The sequence below is a fragment of the Chanos chanos genome, chromosome 5 (assembly GCF_902362185.1).
Source record: "Chanos chanos chromosome 5, fChaCha1.1, whole genome shotgun sequence".
Lineage (NCBI taxonomy): Eukaryota > Metazoa > Chordata > Actinopteri > Gonorynchiformes > Chanidae > Chanos > Chanos chanos.
Window position 1 is genome coordinate 38013315 of NC_044499.1, and position 18449 is coordinate 38031763.

Sequence of the window (18449 nt, forward strand, 5' to 3'; positions counted from 1 at the left end):
TACTGGCATCACACTATTTCTGTCTCTCTGCCAAAGTCTCTAGCTCTGACATGACTCAGTTGTGTTGAAACATTACCCCTGTGTGTGTGTGTGTGTGTGTGGCAACTGTGGTTTGGAGCTGAACATGTGTCTGAGAGCTCTGTGAAATCTGTGTGAGAGAAAACCCTCACTCCTTTCATTATTTTCTTTATAATAATTGGTACGTATTAAAACTGGCTCTTCCAACATCCCACTTAAAAAAAAAAGGGAGAACCTGCTACCCCGTGGTGGTTGAGTTAAATCCTGAGCAAGACAAGGGTCATAATGTAACTTTACATCATATTATATTAGAGAAAAGACCAGATAAGAATTTTTTTGGTCTTCAAATTCTATCTGACAATATCAAACTCTAGACATATCAATTATGCGACAGACAGCAGCTTTCTCGACAGCCGGTATAGGTAATATAAGTGTGTGTTTCTCTACACAGGCCTTCTCTTTCTCTAGGAATGGTCAGTTCAAAGATTTTGTCTGTGCATGTGTGTGTTATAAAAAAAGTACAGAGACCATGTATAATTATCCACTCACTTAAAACAAACAGACTGAAGCCGGCCGCTTGCTGGCGTGTGTGTGTGTGTGTGTGTGTGTGTCTGCGGGTGTGTATGTGTATGAGAATCTGTGCGTTGGGATGGGGATGAAGTCTCTGGAGCGGGATGAGAGAATTATGTACTGGTTTTTGGGACAATATTGCTCCGGCTGCACTGTGGTTTTTCTCTGGTCTTTACGCCACGCAAGCCGCTCCTGGCTGCCAACCTGATACTCAAACCCAGGAGGAAATTTCCAAACGAGGACCAATTAGTAAGCAGCGGCGCTAAGGAACGCTACACCCGACTTCAGCGGTTACCCTGGCAATAGCGAGGAAAGTCAGACTGAAGGAGCATGGTGGGTGACAGATGAGAGACTGCTTTAGAAAGAGAGAGAGAGAGAGAGAGGAATGTGTACAACAGAAAGAGGGGACAGGGTAAGATGATGGGGTCAGGAATGAAGAATAAAGTAAGGAGGAGTGAAGGGAGATGCTGCATATGATGAATGGAGGGACAGCGTGTGTTGAGAAGGAAGAGATAAAACTCTAAAGTGAAAGAAAGGAGGAGAATATGATGCTCCAGAGGTATTTTGTGTGTGTGTGTGTGTGCGTGTGCACACACGCAGGAGAGAGAGGGGGAGAGAGAGAGACTTACATGAGGCTGCACGTCCAAAAGGCACACCTTTTTCTTGGCCAGTACAGACCGTACAGAGTCCAGGTTCGTCCCATAATAATTCCCCTTATACTCTCCATGTTCTATAAACCTGAAACAGAGAGAGAATAAAAGACAAGAGAGAAACGAAAGAGAGGAAAAACGTTAAAGCGAGCGTCGTGACTGACATTTGTAAGTATAAGATGTGTGAATGTAGAACTCTACATAATCACATTATCGGTTTATTAGGAAAATATAAAAGAATGGCATAGTCAAAAATGGGCCCATAACACATTATTCAAACACCCTTCAGTCTGTTACAAGCTCTCAGATCATTTGTTTATTAATAAAATGTTGAAAAAGTCCAATTGCCATCGTTGAGGAGGGAAAAAAAAAATGCTCCTAAGAAACCCACAGACGACTAGCTAGCCCACATTCTTCAAAAGAACACAACTCCAGACAGTCTGGCACAATAAGCTTTTATATAATCTTCTATGTTACTCTTTAAATCAGCAACACCTGCCTGCTAGCAGCCCGGGCTTCACTAAACGCCAAGAGCTCAAGTAATACGCGCTTCCTGAGTAGGCGAAGGCAAACAAACACTTTTCCACCACATCATTTCGTCTCTCTTTCTCTTTCTCTTTCTCTTTCTCTCTCTCTCTTTCTCTCTCTCTCTCTCTCTCTCTCTCTCTCTCTCTCGCTCGCTCGCTGATCGGAGTCACAAAACACTAGTGTGTATTTTTGGAAAGAAGGTAAAAGGAGAGAAAAAATTACGTAAAAGGACATACATGGAAAGAATTTTTTGAACAACCAGATTTTTTGTGACAGTATGCTGTGGTAAATGAGCTTTGGAGAGATGTTCTAATATTCAGTTATGTAACGAGAGGTTTAGCTTAGGCTATGCAGCGCAGCCGAGGACAAAAAAAAAAAAAAAAAAGCAGAGGACAAAGTCACTGAGATTGACAGAAGAATGATTAGACACAATATGAAAGAGCTATCTCAGTCTAACCCAGTGAATTTTAACAGCCAGATCTTCTCTTGACAAAACCTCACAGTTCATATTGGGCACACATAATCAGGTCTATATGCTTTGCACAGTTTTGTACAGAAAGTGATGAATAAGTGAGATACACTATAATTTACAGCGGAATGTGGTGCATTCCGGATGATTCATTTAAATGCAGGAATTCAAATGTGATTTGTGGCAGTTATCTAACGTGGACTGAGGTTTTGGTTAACTGTAGGTTCGTTTATTTTTAACCGTGACTCACGCTTCACAACGTCTAGTTTTCCGGCAAACGTGAGGTGGTCGGCACGCCGCTCAGAAGACGCGAGAGCGAAGCAACACCAGAACACAAGCTATCAAAGAAACCGCACAGCCCTCCAAATCTTCATGTTCATCCATCCTCTCCTTTTTCATCCCCACCATTCTCTCCTATAATGTGGTTAAAGTACACATAATCCAATGTTCACTCCATACGACTGTATCACTGAGCACGTCATAACCCATCACACAGCAGCCTTAAGTCTTCCAAAACGCCTAAAGTGAAGGCAGATTAATATACCGTACGGCGGAAGAGCCAGGACTAACCCCTTGTATTGTCTCATTTTCTGACGAGGGACCGCGGAAAAACATCTTTCAACCACGCATCCATCCCTGTTTAAGTTTGTAAACCGCAGAATAGAGGAGCAGTCAAGTTATACACACACACACACACACACACACAATCTGTCAACACCCTCTCACTCTCACTTTAGGGAATGCAAGCTCATATCATTGTGCTCTGTACTTACACACACACAGACACACACACACAGACACACACACAGACAGACAGACACACACACACACACACAGCCACACAGCCAAACACACACACACACAGACACACACACAGACACACACACAGAGACACACACAGAGACACACACAGACAGACACAAACTGGACTGAAGAAATGGAAAAATAAACAATGGAAAGCATCACTGAAAGTTAAGTCTACCATACTATCCATCAGTAGACCGATGAGATTAGCTATTGCTGTAGACATGCAGTGGTGAAGAGACCGTGTTACAGCGTTCTTCTCTAAACTCTGAGATATGTGTGTTAAGTTAACGTCTGATAATGTTTTGATGATGACGTAGCTTTCCCTGTGCACTTCCCCACCGCGCCGACCGCAGTCCAAACAATAGCAACCGGTGTACTAACATAATCCCGGCCCAAAACTAACCCAGTGACCAAGACCAGGTCAGATACCCCCCCGAAAAAAACACTTTAGAAAGTCAGTACTGAGATGTGTCAGGTCGAGAGGGGAAATTCTCTCTTTTTCATGGGGCCCAGTATAACGTTACACTGAGTGTTCATCAATGCTGCTTGACTTTTAATCAACCACCTTTTCCAATATGAACTAAATACACTGAAAGCTACACAGATTCATGGTGTGGCTAATACGCGTGGACGTTTTGACACTCAGTTTTCAAAAAACAAAAACAAAAAAAACCCACCTGAAGTGTGTAAAAAAAAAAAAAAAAAGGAAAAAAGAAAACAAGTCCTATTTGCAGCTAGCACAAGGTCTGGCATATGGTGTATAATCTGTTCTTATTGGTTCTCAGGGGAGGTACTCCAAGAGCAGAGTCTTTTCTACTGGCCTGTAGGACAGGATGTGAAGCCAGAAAGCCTGTGAAGTCAAAACGCAAACTACACAAAACCTTGGCAAATATTAAATATTGGTCTACTGAAATAATATATCAGAAAAAAAAGCATGTTGAATATTTAATTACATGGAGGTAATTCTTAAAAACAGACCCATGTGTCATCAAGGGTGAATGTGTCCTTCAAAATGTTGGTGACTTGATATCAACAATAACTCTTGATTTCCAACAACTCTAACGACTAATTTTTTTTCATTTGGAAGTAGGCTTTAATTCTGTATGGTGGGCTCATACACACAGGAGTAGTGTAGTTGTAGTACACTGTAAAGAGAAAATAAAGAAAACCTGTAGTGCTCCAGCCATACTCACTTGTTGTTGTGGATGTCGGCCTCAAATAAGTGTTTAGAAATAAAGTGGTACTCCACACCATCAGTCTCTTGATTCCTTTTTGGTCGTGTAGTGTCTGCAGTCCAGAGAGAGAGAGAGAGAGAGAGAGAGAGAGAGAGAGGGAGAGAGGGAGAAGGGGAGAGAGAGAGGGGGGGTAGTTCAGTGTTAATGAACCAAACTTAATTTGTGAGTGGCAAAGTAAGTTATCCGCGAGGCCTAAACCCTTTCATAACCCCCTGCCTCCCCGTATCTGAATATGTCATAACGCTGAACTTGACACGCTGGGTTTAACGCTACACTGACTTTCACAGGTGAGGGTTCGCAGTTCTGTTTCCTTCCAATCACTGGCACGACTTTCACTGCTCATGTGCACTGCACTGACAATAAAGGCTCACCAAAATCTCTACGGAGATTGACTGCACTACCTACTGTGTTACAGCAATATCAAAGTTCAGTGAGTGGCATTACTAATGCTTTTAAAGCTCCTTTACTGTACTCTACAATACAGACCTCTGTGTTTATACAGGAGCAGGATCGTACGGCGAGGTAATTGAGTTTCCCCTCTCTCATTAAGACGTGTTCCGACATGTCCGTTTGCCTGAAGCCAGCCCCGTTAAAACCATGTCGGCGCGTGCCGTGCCCGTGAACGCGGCTCCAGTGGGTTTAGTTGGGGTCGTAGGTCGTCAGACCGAGGTACACCATGGTGTGTTTAACGAGGAGCGGAGGGGTCAGAAGTCACCGTGGTATACTTCTCAGACAAATTGTCCACATGCCGGCTAACGGCTCCAAAACAAACTATTAAACTTTTATCACCATTCCAACAGTTAAGCGTGCCAGGTTTTTCCCCACCTCGCTCCTTCCCCTGCCCCCTCCCCTCTCTCTCTCTCCCCCTCTCTCACACTCTCCTTCTCCTCCCTTTTTTTTATTCATTTGCAACATGCATATGGCCTCAAGAGGGATGGATGTGTCATTTTTCCATCAGTTTTCGTTTTCTCTTCTCCATTTCCTTTTATGAGACAGTGGTCAGATGAGTCCATGTGAGAACAGCGCGATTTACTAGAAATGTCATTTAGCTGTGAGTGAGTGAATCATTTGAATCATGAGGGAGAGAGAAAAGCCTGCAATGGATCATTTGCTCATCAACCTTTCACCATTACGGCAGGCTGGGGGAAAAAAAAAAGATTAAGAAAACACACACATGCGCACGCACACACATGCGCACACACACGCACACACATACACACACACACACACACACACACACACACACACACAGACACCCTTCTCCAATCAAGATGCAACATCAGGGTCAAAAGATACCGCATCCATACTCCTTCACCAGTGAAGAGTGTACGGGGAAAAATAAAATCAGCCCTCATAACAAAGAGAGTCTGATAGTTTATACATCATATGGCATGTGTTTAGTATAGACATCATATGGCATCTGCAAATGTTTACAGTGCTGCAAAGGAATCTGACATTCATTCTCCCATCATGGAAAATAGCTGTAAGGCTGGAAGCAAATCAAAATTGTTCAGCTCTCTCTTCGACTAATCACGTCGTACAATCTCTCGCCGACGCTACGGCAACGGCTGCTTCGCATTTTACAGAGGGGAGAAAGACTAATGTTAACGCGTAACAATTGTCCTTCAAGGTTACGGTCTTTAAAATGAAATCAAATTTAATTAAATGCTTCGACTTCGGGCCGCAAGTACTGCAAGTGTTAAGTGTTACCATTCAGACACCGGCCGTGTTCAAAAAAGAAAGGGAACAAAAAAAAAAAAAACCCCAGAAAAAGAGAAAAACGACGCTTTCCAAAAATCTATTCGCTCATCTAAATCTTCAGTAAGAACAAAATGCATGCTAGGTCATATAACGCAGACAGACGCAAGGGTCACATTTGTGAGCGATTAGCCTGTATTAGGGCTAAAAAAGCATGAGATGAGATTTTAATACCAGCGACATTTCAAAGTGTCAGAGTTTGAATCACACGTGTCTGTTCCAGCCAAGCTCCATGTAGCAAACATCGTGGTCTTTATCAGCTATGTCTTCTTTTCTATCTTTCTTTCTTTCTTTCTTTCTTTCTTTCTGTCTGTCTTTCTTTCTTTCTTTCTCTCTCTCTCTCCCCTCACAACGTTCCTCTAGTTCTAAATAGGCAATTACTCCGTGCAGCCGTCGGTTTAAATACATTTATCATGTCCCAAATAATTTGTCCTAATATGTCGACTTTGGTGTGTTTTCCTAAAAAATGTGCTCTTGGATGCTGGGAGACAGAGCACTGCTGAAGCAGTTATGAGCTGTGCAGCTGCACGCTGGAGAAAGAATGAGTGAGGGAGCCAGAGAGGAGGTGGGTATCACTCCGTTCCTGTCAGGGCGAGTGAGACGGAACGACAGTGCCAAAGGACAGGCACCAGACAGCTCAGTCGCCTACTATGGTGAGTGTGAGTGAGAGAGAGTGTGTTTGTGTGTGTGTGTGTGTTATAGAGATGAAATCAAGACATAGAAAATGAGAGATGCGTTAAGTGTAACAAATGCAAACGCTTGTTGAGGTGACACTTACGTGGGACAGTGACACCGAAGTGCTGTGGATCTGATATCAGCAATTTCCTCTTCAGCTCATTCAGTCCTACACCAGTGGGACCTATCGAGAAAGAGAAGGGGGAGACGGGGAGAGACAGACAGACGGACAGACAGTCATTAAAACGGCATCATTCATGCAGTCATCACTTGGTCTTTGTGGTAATAGTGGGCGTGAGCATTGGCAGAAAACTCTGGCCTTGTCAGCTAGCTAGAGACCGAAGAGAACTGTACCCAACAGAGTGCAAAGCTTTCCTACCGTTCTGCCAAACACACATACGAGCATATGCATACACACACACACACACGCACAGTGACAGTAGTGACTGCTTGTATGTTGTTAAAAGGGCTGGTGGCTCCTCAAGGACTAGAGACATGCCAACTCTAAGTTTTGTACTGTTTTCCCTGAACAGGGCTCCGCTCCCAGCAGACAGCTGGCTTTCCCATCATATCCCCGCCGGGGCGAGAGACAGAGAGAAAGAAAGAGAGAGAGAGAGAGAGAGCGACAGGGAAGGATAGAGGGAGGGATAGAACATCAGAGATTTAGAAGAATGAAAAAAAAAAAAAAAGACTTAATGCAAAATTGATTTATCTATGTCTCAAGTGTCTGTGTTCCCAAACGCAAACACTAGCACCCTTAATCTTTCTCTTCTTCTTTCTGTCCCTCCCTCTCCATTCTGCTCATATCAACTGAACTGGCATCTGAACTTCATTCAAAGCTTAATTCAGAGTGGCTCTGGATCTATGTCTTTTTATAGTGTGGACAAGACTCAGTTTCAGAAGCGCAGTTCCATGTGGCCCAACTCCCGCTCAGATTCTTCACTCCATCTCTTCCATGGCCCCATCCAAATGCTCCCATACTTTCTTTTTCACCATATACCTCTCCCTCCCTCCCTCCCTCCCTCTCTCCCTCCCTCTCTCTCTCTCTCTCTCTCTCTCTTCCTCTCTCTCTCATATAACTGGAATTCCAGGCAGTGAATCAAAACTGGTTGGTAACTTCAGTGGGTGCTTCTGTTATCCGTCATTCACATTACTGTATAGTTTTGCTGCAGCCATCTCTCAACACAAAAATGAAAATGTGCTCAGTGGATCAACACTGAGGCTCAAGAGTAATGATGAAAAAGGGAGAAAGAAACGGAGGGGGGAAGGACAGAAAAAGGAGATACAAAACTGTAGTGTTTGCTGTGAGGGAGAACCAGAGTGTTAGTTCTAACCTACTCTCTTGAGTACTAAACATATACATTTCATTATAGGAGACATGATTTCATTTAATCCAATGGAGAGTGGAAGTCTTTGACCTAAATGTTCCTTCAGGTTCCTCTGTTTGATAACACACATATACACACACTCTGTAGGCTACAGACTATGTGAGAGGGAGTGAAGTAGAGAAAAAGAAAGTGATTTGTTAAATCGAGGAAACAGGGGTTCATTTGAAATTTGTTCCTGAAGGCCACAGTGGAATGCAGAGCTGCTGTTTCTGCTTGAAGGAGGGAGTAGAGACAACGAGAGAAAGAGAGCGAGAGTGTGTGTGTGTATTATGGACCAAGGTGTTGTATAGGTGTGAGGGAATGTGAGGCAATATATATATATACCGCCTACTTAGTCATCTCTCGAAACTAAGAAAAGGACCAGTGCAGAAGGACCAGTGCACGTGCACACACATACGGATACGCATGCACACACACACACGCACATGAGCACGCACACGCACACGCACACAGTCCTGTCAGCCTTAAGTCCCACATCAAGTGCTCGTTCCCAGGATAACAAACAGCCTTTTCTGCGTTTGCCTCCTCAATCCCTCCATCCCTAATGTATTAAACAAATCTAAGGTCTTCCATCACTCTCTTCTCTCCAGCTCTCTCTGGCTCAGATGCGGGGCTGTAGAGTTGGAACTGAGAGCTGTGGACAGGAGTCCTGGAGCAAACTCGAACCCCTGTGAGACAGACGAATTGAGCAACTAACACCACTCTAAGCTTCATTTATAGACCGGTGCAGTTTAGCGGCTCAAGTAGCGTCGGAATGCGGCTAGACTTTGTGCATTGTTTGTATTCTAATAAAAAACAATTTTATATTGCAAAACATTTTAATGACGTCTAAACAATGGCCTGTCTATTGCCGTAAAACAGCCCCAATAAAATAATAACATATTTCAGAAATTGTTTTTCAATAGGGAAGTTTGATGCTTTGCTCCTGCTGGTTAATGCGTGTGTGTGTGTGTGTGTGTGCGCGCGCGCGTGTGATGTGTTGCTCTCCGCCTGCAGGTTGCAGCAGTAGTAAAAGTGTCAGTGTTCATTAGGTCTCTCATTAGGAGTAGAGAGCTTAAATACGCGGCACTTAATAACTTCCAGGCCAGACGGAGAGCACATCACACACAGTTAGCCCTGAGGACGGCTGCAGCTGTTTCAGCCTGGGGGGAGGAGGAGGCCACCAGAACACCCTCCTCCACATCACTCCCTCCTAGCGCTAAACGGGTTCCTACCTGATCTCTGACCGGCCACGAGTCAAACCACTATCAATAACGGTAGTTCTTCACCAGAGGGCCATACGACCAGGACAGATATCACAGTTACATGGATAACAGTGAGCCAAAAGTCAAGACTGACTGGGACTTTTTGGCTCTCGTTTTGCTTTTTTGATATACTGTTTCGTCGTATACCTCCCTGGTCAGTTACATGAACCCCACACTTGGAGTCGCCAAGCTTAAGTGTCTTGACAATAGGAGGTGCACTCTGAAATTCAAAACACATCATCAAAGGGAGTAGAATATATAAAATATCCCCCATGAAGTATACATTTACAAACGAATTGATGCCAGATATATTACACAAAGCATGGATTTCTAATGCATATTTACAACTCGTGTGTTGTGCTGTACATTATGTCAAAGCACGGTTAATAAGGATAACTAATAGTCAGAGATAAATGCCAAAGTAAAGACAACATTAAGTGGCATTCCAGGGTGCCGGGCCACCATGAATCGCCACAGCAGTTTTACAACGCTTTGGCACTGATTCTACGGGTGTCTGGAACAGTTGGAGGGATGCAACACCATTCTTCCACAAGAAATTCCATCATTTTGTGTTTTGTTGATGGTGGAAAACGCTGTCTCAGGCGTCATTCCAACATCTCCCACAAGGGCTCAGCTGGGTTGAAATTTTAGGCCAGTACTCATGAAGTAGGAAATTGGTACGAAATTGTAAAAATTTCAGAGAATGAAGCAATTTTGCTTTTGCTTTTACGCATGGGAATAAAAGCTATTTATAAACGTTCCGACGTCTTAAAATTGCTTCTAAAATCAATGGAAACTTTGGGAGTGTCAATTATATGGTAACTGATATAAGAACGATGACAAAACAGTGTCTGGGCACGATATGTGAAAGGAAAGATACGTTCAGTTGGATAATGAGAGCATTACTGTGAAAGTACACATCTGATGGAGAAGACACACAGTTTATGACAGACGTAATCAAACAAAACAGGTGTTCAACCATAACCAGAGATTTGGACCACTGTGCCAAGTCAAAATATGCCGTGATCAAATGATTTTAAACGATTAAAAACATTTAGAAAAGAATCATTTTGGATTTTTCCTCAGACCTGATAAATTGTGGATTTTTTTTTTTAGACTTGAAATTGTGGAATATTGTGGTATTTAGTAAAAGAGTCATTTGAGAGCTTTAAATGCTGTGAAATAAACTGAAAAAAAAACATACTTGGAAGTGAATTTTACTCCTTGCTGAAAGTAAGAACAAAAATATATATACCTTCTACACTTACTCTGAGGACAACGAGATTTTACTTCCAAATTTGTTTTTAGGACAAATATTGATTCTTTATTTGGGTTGTGGAGAGCCCATGCCTTGTGGACAGGGGAACTGACATCCTCCATCATTCTCATCAGGGATCACCATAGGATGAAGGTGACCACTCTGAATGGCTCTGTATGTATTGGCATTCACTTTACCCTCTTAAGGGCTAGGTGGACCTTGGTGAAGCCATGCCAGGAAAATGCACCCCAAACCAATACAGATCTGCCAGAACACTTAACCAAGGGGACTAAGTACTCAGGCCTGTAGGTTTCCTATGGTATGGACCACACATGCGCTTTTTTGAGAGACACGGTGAAGGATCACTCATCTGACCACATGACTCTTTTCCATCTCTCAGGAGAACGCAGCTTGTGTTTTTTTGCACCGCTTTACGTGCAGATGTGCATTGAGTATGCACTAGAACTTGGCCTTAGCTACCCTCTGCGTGAACTGCTCTTCATGAAACTGCAAGCTCATGTCTAAGATTGATCCTTTCAGCCAGCTGATTCAGAGTTACTCATCTGTTTTCTTATATAACCTGAACCAATCACAGTTGTTGCAGCTGAGAAGAATGTGCTGACCTTTACTGATGACTGTAGCTATCTTCACCTACTTATTCTGCAATATCTGCAAATTGAAAAGTCTTTTATCCCCGAGTTATTGTTCTGATCAAATGACTCACAACTCTTCCTTTAGCTGTGTCAGCCAAAATCACGGGTGACTGGACCTGCTCAACATTTCTATATACGACCCCGAGCATTCTGAGACGTTAACCGCTTAACTAACACAGAAGCCAGGCCTTGGTCGAAGCACCTGCTTTCAATAGGCTGTCCCTCATTGGCTCAAGTGTTTCCTTTATTTCCACACTTATCTGTATGTAAAATATATAGAGTAAAGACATTAGTGTGGTTAGAGAAAAAAAAAAAAAAAAAGGTCTAACATTATTTGAACTAAAGCTGTGGAAAAGGCACAAAAATGTGCAATCAGCTTAAGACTGGAGCAATAATATGAGCGATGACTGCAAAACAAAGCCTCGAGTCTTTTGCTCTTTTCCCAACTCTGGTCTGCGGTCACAGGTTCTCTTTCTGTACTCATTCAATTCTGTCTGCAACACAACCGGAATTGAAAGGAGGGGCCATGGCATATCTTGTGAAATCTCCTCAACTTTAAGGACAAACTGAGGCAAAAATGTTCAACAAAACAGATCATTTGTTTCATTAAATAACCAAGTTTCAGCTCAGAATCAGGGGCACTTTTTTTTTTCTTTTCCTACGCAGCTCCTATATACGCCGTATTTATTTTGGCTGTTTGATTAATATGTATTCAGCTAGATAAGATCTTGATTTGTCTGGAATCTTTTTTTTTTTTTTGAAATAGAATACTTTGACCACCGATTGCTGTGTTCAGCGGCCTGTGAGGGATAATAGCGCTTTGTTCAGATTTGGTTATTTTTTATCCCAGTATTCAGCACCAGAGGCAATTCATCTATCAGGCTCAGAATAATTAATCTATGGAGATAAAACATTTGGAGGAATGAGTTTTGTTCAAAAGGCCAAAAACTGGACAGGGTCAGAGGAAACCCCTAGCTCCTGCCATGTTTGAAAAGTCTGAATAAAAAAAAAGGAGGGGGGGGGGCTGGATTGTAGACGTGGAAAGGCAGCTAGAGTTCTTGAAAAGTGAAAACGTGAACTTCTGGAGACAGAAAAACAATATGAAAAGAAAACAAAAAGAACAGAAAGCAGATTTTTCCTTGGCTCTTGTCCCTTTGTCAGCTCTGATATGGTCCATGGTGCCGTTCGACAGAGTTATGAGAGTCAACAGAAAATATTTGCATTAGCGTGACCGCGACAGTAAGGTCCTAACCGCAGGAAGGGCTTCTTGAACAGTCTGTGTGACATTCTGCTTAATTAAACAGACTCCCCCCTACATACACACACACACATACCCCCCCACCCCCACCCCCACAGAATCAGATGTGATAAAATCCATACACTGTGTCTTGTTCACGATTTCAAGGCCTGGTGTACCACAGAGAAATATGAATCAAAGCAAAAGCTCACTGAACTAGGTCAATATTCAAGGAGACAAACATCAGCTCCGCACATACACCCTGATTCTCATTATCATCCTTGGGTAATTTCAGTGGAGAACTGGCATAAGCTTTTAAAGTACTGTATATACATTATTTCAGACACAAACTTATTTAAAGAATTACTGATATATACTAAATGAATACCATACCTTAGATACAATTTACACACATAACATGAACTCACAAACCACGGATGCTTATGAAACACTTGTATTTTATATTTAGGTCTTAAAAACCTCATTTTTATTCCTTTAAATATGAGGATTAATATTAAGATGATGTCTTTTCAAGATCTGGCAGTTTGTAAAACCTCCCTCACCAAATGGCAACACATACGCAGTAACACTGAAAACAAGTGTTAGCAATTCTTTACACAAAAACATAAGAGGGAAAAACAGTCGAATTTGAACATGGATGCCAGCAATAAGAAATCACTGACCAGCAACCGAAACACAGCTCTTCGTTTTTTTTGTTTTCTTGGGGTTTTTTTGGTGAAGCTCTGTGGGTCTAAACGGGGCCTGATCCAAATGTCAGAGGTCACGGTTACACAATGATGGGAATGACGGACTTAACATTTTAATCACACTAAGAAAGATTTAATTCCATTCTGTTTGCATGGATTATTAAAAACACAAGCTATTTACGCAGAACCCTTTGCAGTAAAACAGACGGTGTTTGTCCTATTAAATCAATGATTAATTTGTCACAGTCAATTCTGCTGGATGTTGAACATTAAAAACCATTTGATTCTCCTCATTAACCTTCCAGCTTTAAAGTTTAGCTGAGGAACAACTTAATAACTCTTGTGAATGGCAATTTTACAAACATCAGCGCACAAATGTGTCACTTGGATCATCATGTATTAGTGTAATTGGCCCATGTACTGTAACACTCATTAGCTTGAGGTGGATCATATTTGTCTTACATTACACTCAGACCGTAACCATGGCCTTCGACTGGAAAGCAAAGCTCCACACTGGAGCCACTGACTGCTTACAGCTGGACCGGTGAGATGATATCAGTAGAGGTCTTGGCAGTATCAACTCAAACAATCTAAGACTCCAAACGTAACCCTACCTTAATTAATCACGCCTAACCAATCTACGAACCAGTGAATCCATCATAAAATGAATCAACGAATCTCAACTTACTGCATTTAAAATCGCCTAAGACAGTGTGTAATCCCTTCCAAAACACATATACTTACCGACCAAAACGACGAGTCTGTGTTTAGCGTCCTGTGGCCTACGGTATGCGGCCACCTCTTCGTAGGTGGGTACGTCGGCCGTGTCGTACTGTTCACTCTTCTTACACTCATACATGGACTTATTTGTCTTTTTGTTTCTTCTGCTGAGACGGAAACTCCTCCGAAAACCAGCTGGAGAGAAAAAGAGAGAGAGAGAGAGAGAGAGAGAGAGAGAGAAAAAAAAAACAAAGTGAGAGATTAGCCATTTTCTCTTGGCCGTGTGTGAGTGTTTTGATCTGACATAGGGCAACAGAAACCTCTCTTTTATTGAATCAAACAGGTTGCCATCATAAGTCTAAGTATAAACATGATGAAGTGGAGCTGGTTTAGTGCCTTTCCCTGCATATATCACAGCAGACACTCGCCCTCTCTCTTCCACGCCGACCAACCTGTATTCGCTCGAGATCTCTAGGTGTGGTCAATACTTTATATGTCTTCACAAGGCTATAAAACCCTTTACAGGAAGATTCCAACAGTCTCTCTTATTCTTTCATTCCCTCAATGTCAAAACTGTGATTCATGTCTTTGCTATGGTCTGTCTGGGCTGGTTTAAATATATCTCTGCTTTTCCAAATAATTCATTGTTACATGAATAGACCTCTTGCTCCATCATTGTTCAATGGACAAACTTACAGGGCAGTAATCTTTTTCATTTTCTTCCTTTCAACCTTTTTTTTTTTTTTAAGATTCTGTTTCTTTTCTCAAACACAGAGGATTTGATGGCGGGAAGCTCCTCTGGCTAGTGTCCTTCCTTAGGTCACCTGACAGTCCCTCTCGTGTCCAATTGGTTTATTGTTTGCTATGTATCATTGGTTCCATTGTAGTCATGCAACGGAGCAAAAGACTGCTTTACCTAATGACATGCAGTGGTATCAAAAGAAGAAAACCGTACTGTAATTCAAAGAGAGCCGTTTCACATTTATGACAGATGCTGGTTAGACTAGCACAGACCCAAACCAAAGACACCTAATATCCCATCCCTGCAGGACTTTTCCCCCCTACCTCTTCTTTTTGACCTTTTTTTTTTTTTTTGTTTAAAGGGGTGATTAATGAATCCAGGAATATGATGCAAGATTGAAGCAGAATGAAAATTATGGAGCGAGGGGAAGGAGGAGGGGGATAATCTGATCCACTCCCCTTTAATACTTTCCATGGGGGGACCAAAAAGCACGGCACAGATGTGCAGCCACGGAGAGACTCTGCATTCTTTGTTGCTTTTTCTTTCCAACCCACCACTTAATAAGGGGCTGGTGGAGACCTACGCTGGGCTACAAATGAAACACGCCGTAAGTCAAACACTGCTGTGTGTGTACTTCACTCCTGCATATTTAGTTTCAACCAAACATTAAGGGCTAGACTTTTCTTCCACTGTGGGTAACCTGTGGCTTATGTTGCTTGTGCCACTGTTTTTTCTTTCTTTCTCTTTTTCTTTCTTTCTCTCTTTCTTTCTTTTGCTTGTGTGGTTAATCCTGCTTTAACAAACCAAACTCTACCAAACAGTGCCCAGTTTCAGGCCCACCCGGTCAGGCAGAGTAAATTAGGACAGAATCACAGTTATCCATCTTAATGCAACATGAGCACCTTAAAATAGAGCAATTTAAGCGCTTCACTATGAGGGCAGGAGTATTTGTAAAGACTGGAATACAATTTTACGGAATCAGAAAAGCACCTGCATAGAGCAGGGAGGCTGGCTGATTAAAATTACACGGCCTGATTAAAAATGACTTCTTACGGGAAAAATAAGATGCAGATTGCTGATTAGCGACAACAAGATTAGGTTTATTCTGTTCCCATTCGGCATTTGAGGCGATTGATTGTGGGGCACTGTGTTCTCCGCTGCAGGACAGAGCAGGTGCACACCCTACCCCATTCTGTCACCGCCAGTCAACACAAACGGAGCTGATGAGGTTCTCGCAAACTCGCAAACCGTTTAAAATTATTTAGAGCCACAAGATAGCTTTATCCAAATATGCAAAAATATCCCTCCCCCCCCCTTCCCCTCCCTGCACTGGATACATGAATTGGCCTGCAATGCATTGGACTGTGATGTCCTCTGCTTTCAGTTTTGGAGACCAAATCCTGTGAGAGCGATGAAAATAAATTCATCCAAGAATACGAGAGAGAAATATGCTGGATTCTGAATGTTCGTCTCATCGCGCTGAAAAATTAATTGTTTTAGAAAAAAAAAAAAATCAAACTCCCGAAGAAAAATATGAGGATAGAACTAACGATCAACTGGCCTTCATAAACCTGAGCGCGTTACAAACGCTCGACTGAAGCTCTTTGTTTGACTGAGACAGAAGAGAAAACAGCGGTGAACGACGGGGTTGACGGTAAAAGGAGAGAAGCGCGTGACCCGTGGCATTCCGGCTCTCTCCGCGGTTCCCGATTGCCGAGTATGGTGAATGAAAAGCTGGGATACGCACACGTGCCCGCACCACAGTCCTGAACACGAACGCACTAATGGTGTGCACTGTAGCGTGACCGTCTAATTGGCCTGCAGTGCAAACGCAACCCACCGTCACCTGTCTAGCAGATCACTAATCAAACTCCGTCTTCCACCGAGTGAGGAAAAGGCTTGAAAAAAAAAAAAGAAAAAAAAAAGCTAAAACAAACCCCCCCCCCCCAAAATGTAATGTAAACACAGAGAGACACGCACTGCTGCGGCACAGAAACAATCGGGTATGAGTCGCCACTGTTTCCCCGATGCCCATTTTCCGAAGTGATAATATCTTGCAGCCACGGAAGAAATCTATCACGTGTAGGGAGAAAGAAAAGGAGCCTCGGGCCTTTGGAAAGCCGAGAGAAACTTTAAAGGGCAACGAGCTGCTTTCCTCACACAGATCTTTGGCTGCGGACAGAGCGATATTGCGAAATACAGAGGCATCTGCAAAAGAAATGATACAAAACAATTGCTCAAAACACAACAATAACAGATGCCTCTCAAGAAGATGGACGGACGGCGAAGGAAAAAAAATCATCACGTTTCTGCAGATTTTGTTGAAAAGAGAGAATCCTGAGAATATCTATATCTATTCCATATGGCATATCTACATGTACAAAACATGAAAACAATCAAAGAAACGTCAATTCCAAACCATTGCAAAACCACCTGTTTGTTGGTCATGTTCTAGAATAAGTCTACATTTTGCTAAAGACTGACCTCGTATAAGGTCGGATCCACTGAGGTGGGTCGTAACCACAACTGCTACAAAAGTAAACTACATACAGGTGTCAGAAAACACTCTGATCCTTTGGCTGGAAGGATTGGAGCAGGATGGAAAATGCCTGCAGGATTTCATGCATTTGAGTTGGTAACATACCTAAAGCAATCTATGTCATCCATGTTCCATTGGTTTGAAATTTTGCTTACAGAAACACTCCTTTTTTGGAGTTCTCCTTTCTCTAGTCAATATTCAGTATCTCAGCAAACCAAATAAAAAACTGCTGTTGCAGTTTGCTGTTTCGAAAGTGACTTTAGCACTCCAGAGTTGTACCAGATGCATTCATGTCCTCGTAAGGCTGACAAAACTGTAGGTCCAGCCTCAGGGCAAGCTCCACAGTTACAGTCTGACTCATATTTGTGGATAAATAGTTTGATATAATAAGTGTAAAGTTTGCCTCTGTGCCATCATAATTACTCACACATACTAAGATTACTCATTTTTGTCATATATTACACAATGTTTTCCTTCACTCTCTAGTATTCCATGTCTTTAGATGACATGGGTAAATGAGACCAATTTTTTACTTTCTTTTATTCTTTACTACATCTGGTGAATAGGACTAGAACAGGGGTCAAACTGAGATTTCCCTAACACATTCTTATTCTCTGCCTCCAGTGTCCAACCTGGGTGAAAGAGCACTCCATCAGAGAAGACACTTTTGTGTGTGTGTGTGTGTGTGTGTATGTGTGTGTATATCAGAGTTCTGTTCAGACAGACAAGTAAATGGCCTTCAGTTTTTCTCACCCCCTCATTTTACAAGCATCTGTGGAAGACCTTATGCGTTGCAGACTGGCCCCTGGGGAGGTGCCTCGGAGACCCCCAGCATCAAACATTCGGAAGGTTCCGGAGCTGCTCTAAAGGTGCGTCACGTACCAAAGCCCTGTGATCCTATTGCCGGCATGCTAACACCATCCAAAACGATAACACTTCTCATGGGGGTAACAGACCCCCATTTTACTAATCCCCGAGGTCACAGTCATCTCTTTGGATCCCTTTGACTTCCAGCATTTACAGATTTTTCTCTATCCTGCCCTGACATTGATGAATGGAAAAGATGGATCACAATGGCAAAAAAAAAAAAAGACTCAGAAAACAAACTATTTAGCAGAGCTATTCAAACTATGTACTGGACTGAATTGAACTCTGTTGTACTCATTAAGCACCAGCATCTTAGGGAAGGATGCTGTAGGACCTGTTTCCATTGCACTGCGTATGTGGAGAAAGTCAAGTGCTGTTCTGCCC

The 18449-nt window shown here is 42.5% G+C and overlaps 1 protein-coding gene across 1 annotated transcript in view; it reads right to left on the bottom strand.

Moving 5' to 3' along the window:
- Positions 1–18449, bottom strand: part of mpp7a (MAGUK p55 scaffold protein 7a) — a 67626-nt gene that overhangs the window by 5025 nt on the left and 44152 nt on the right. Inside the window, exons 11-14 of the mRNA XM_030774025.1 lie at positions 13942–14112; positions 6814–6894; positions 4236–4329; positions 1218–1326 (exon numbers count right to left, since the gene is read on the bottom strand). Coding sequence (XP_030629885.1) covers positions 1218–1326; positions 4236–4329; positions 6814–6894; positions 13942–14112 — 455 coding nt within the window. The remainder of the gene's footprint in view (positions 1–1217; positions 1327–4235; positions 4330–6813; positions 6895–13941; positions 14113–18449) is intronic.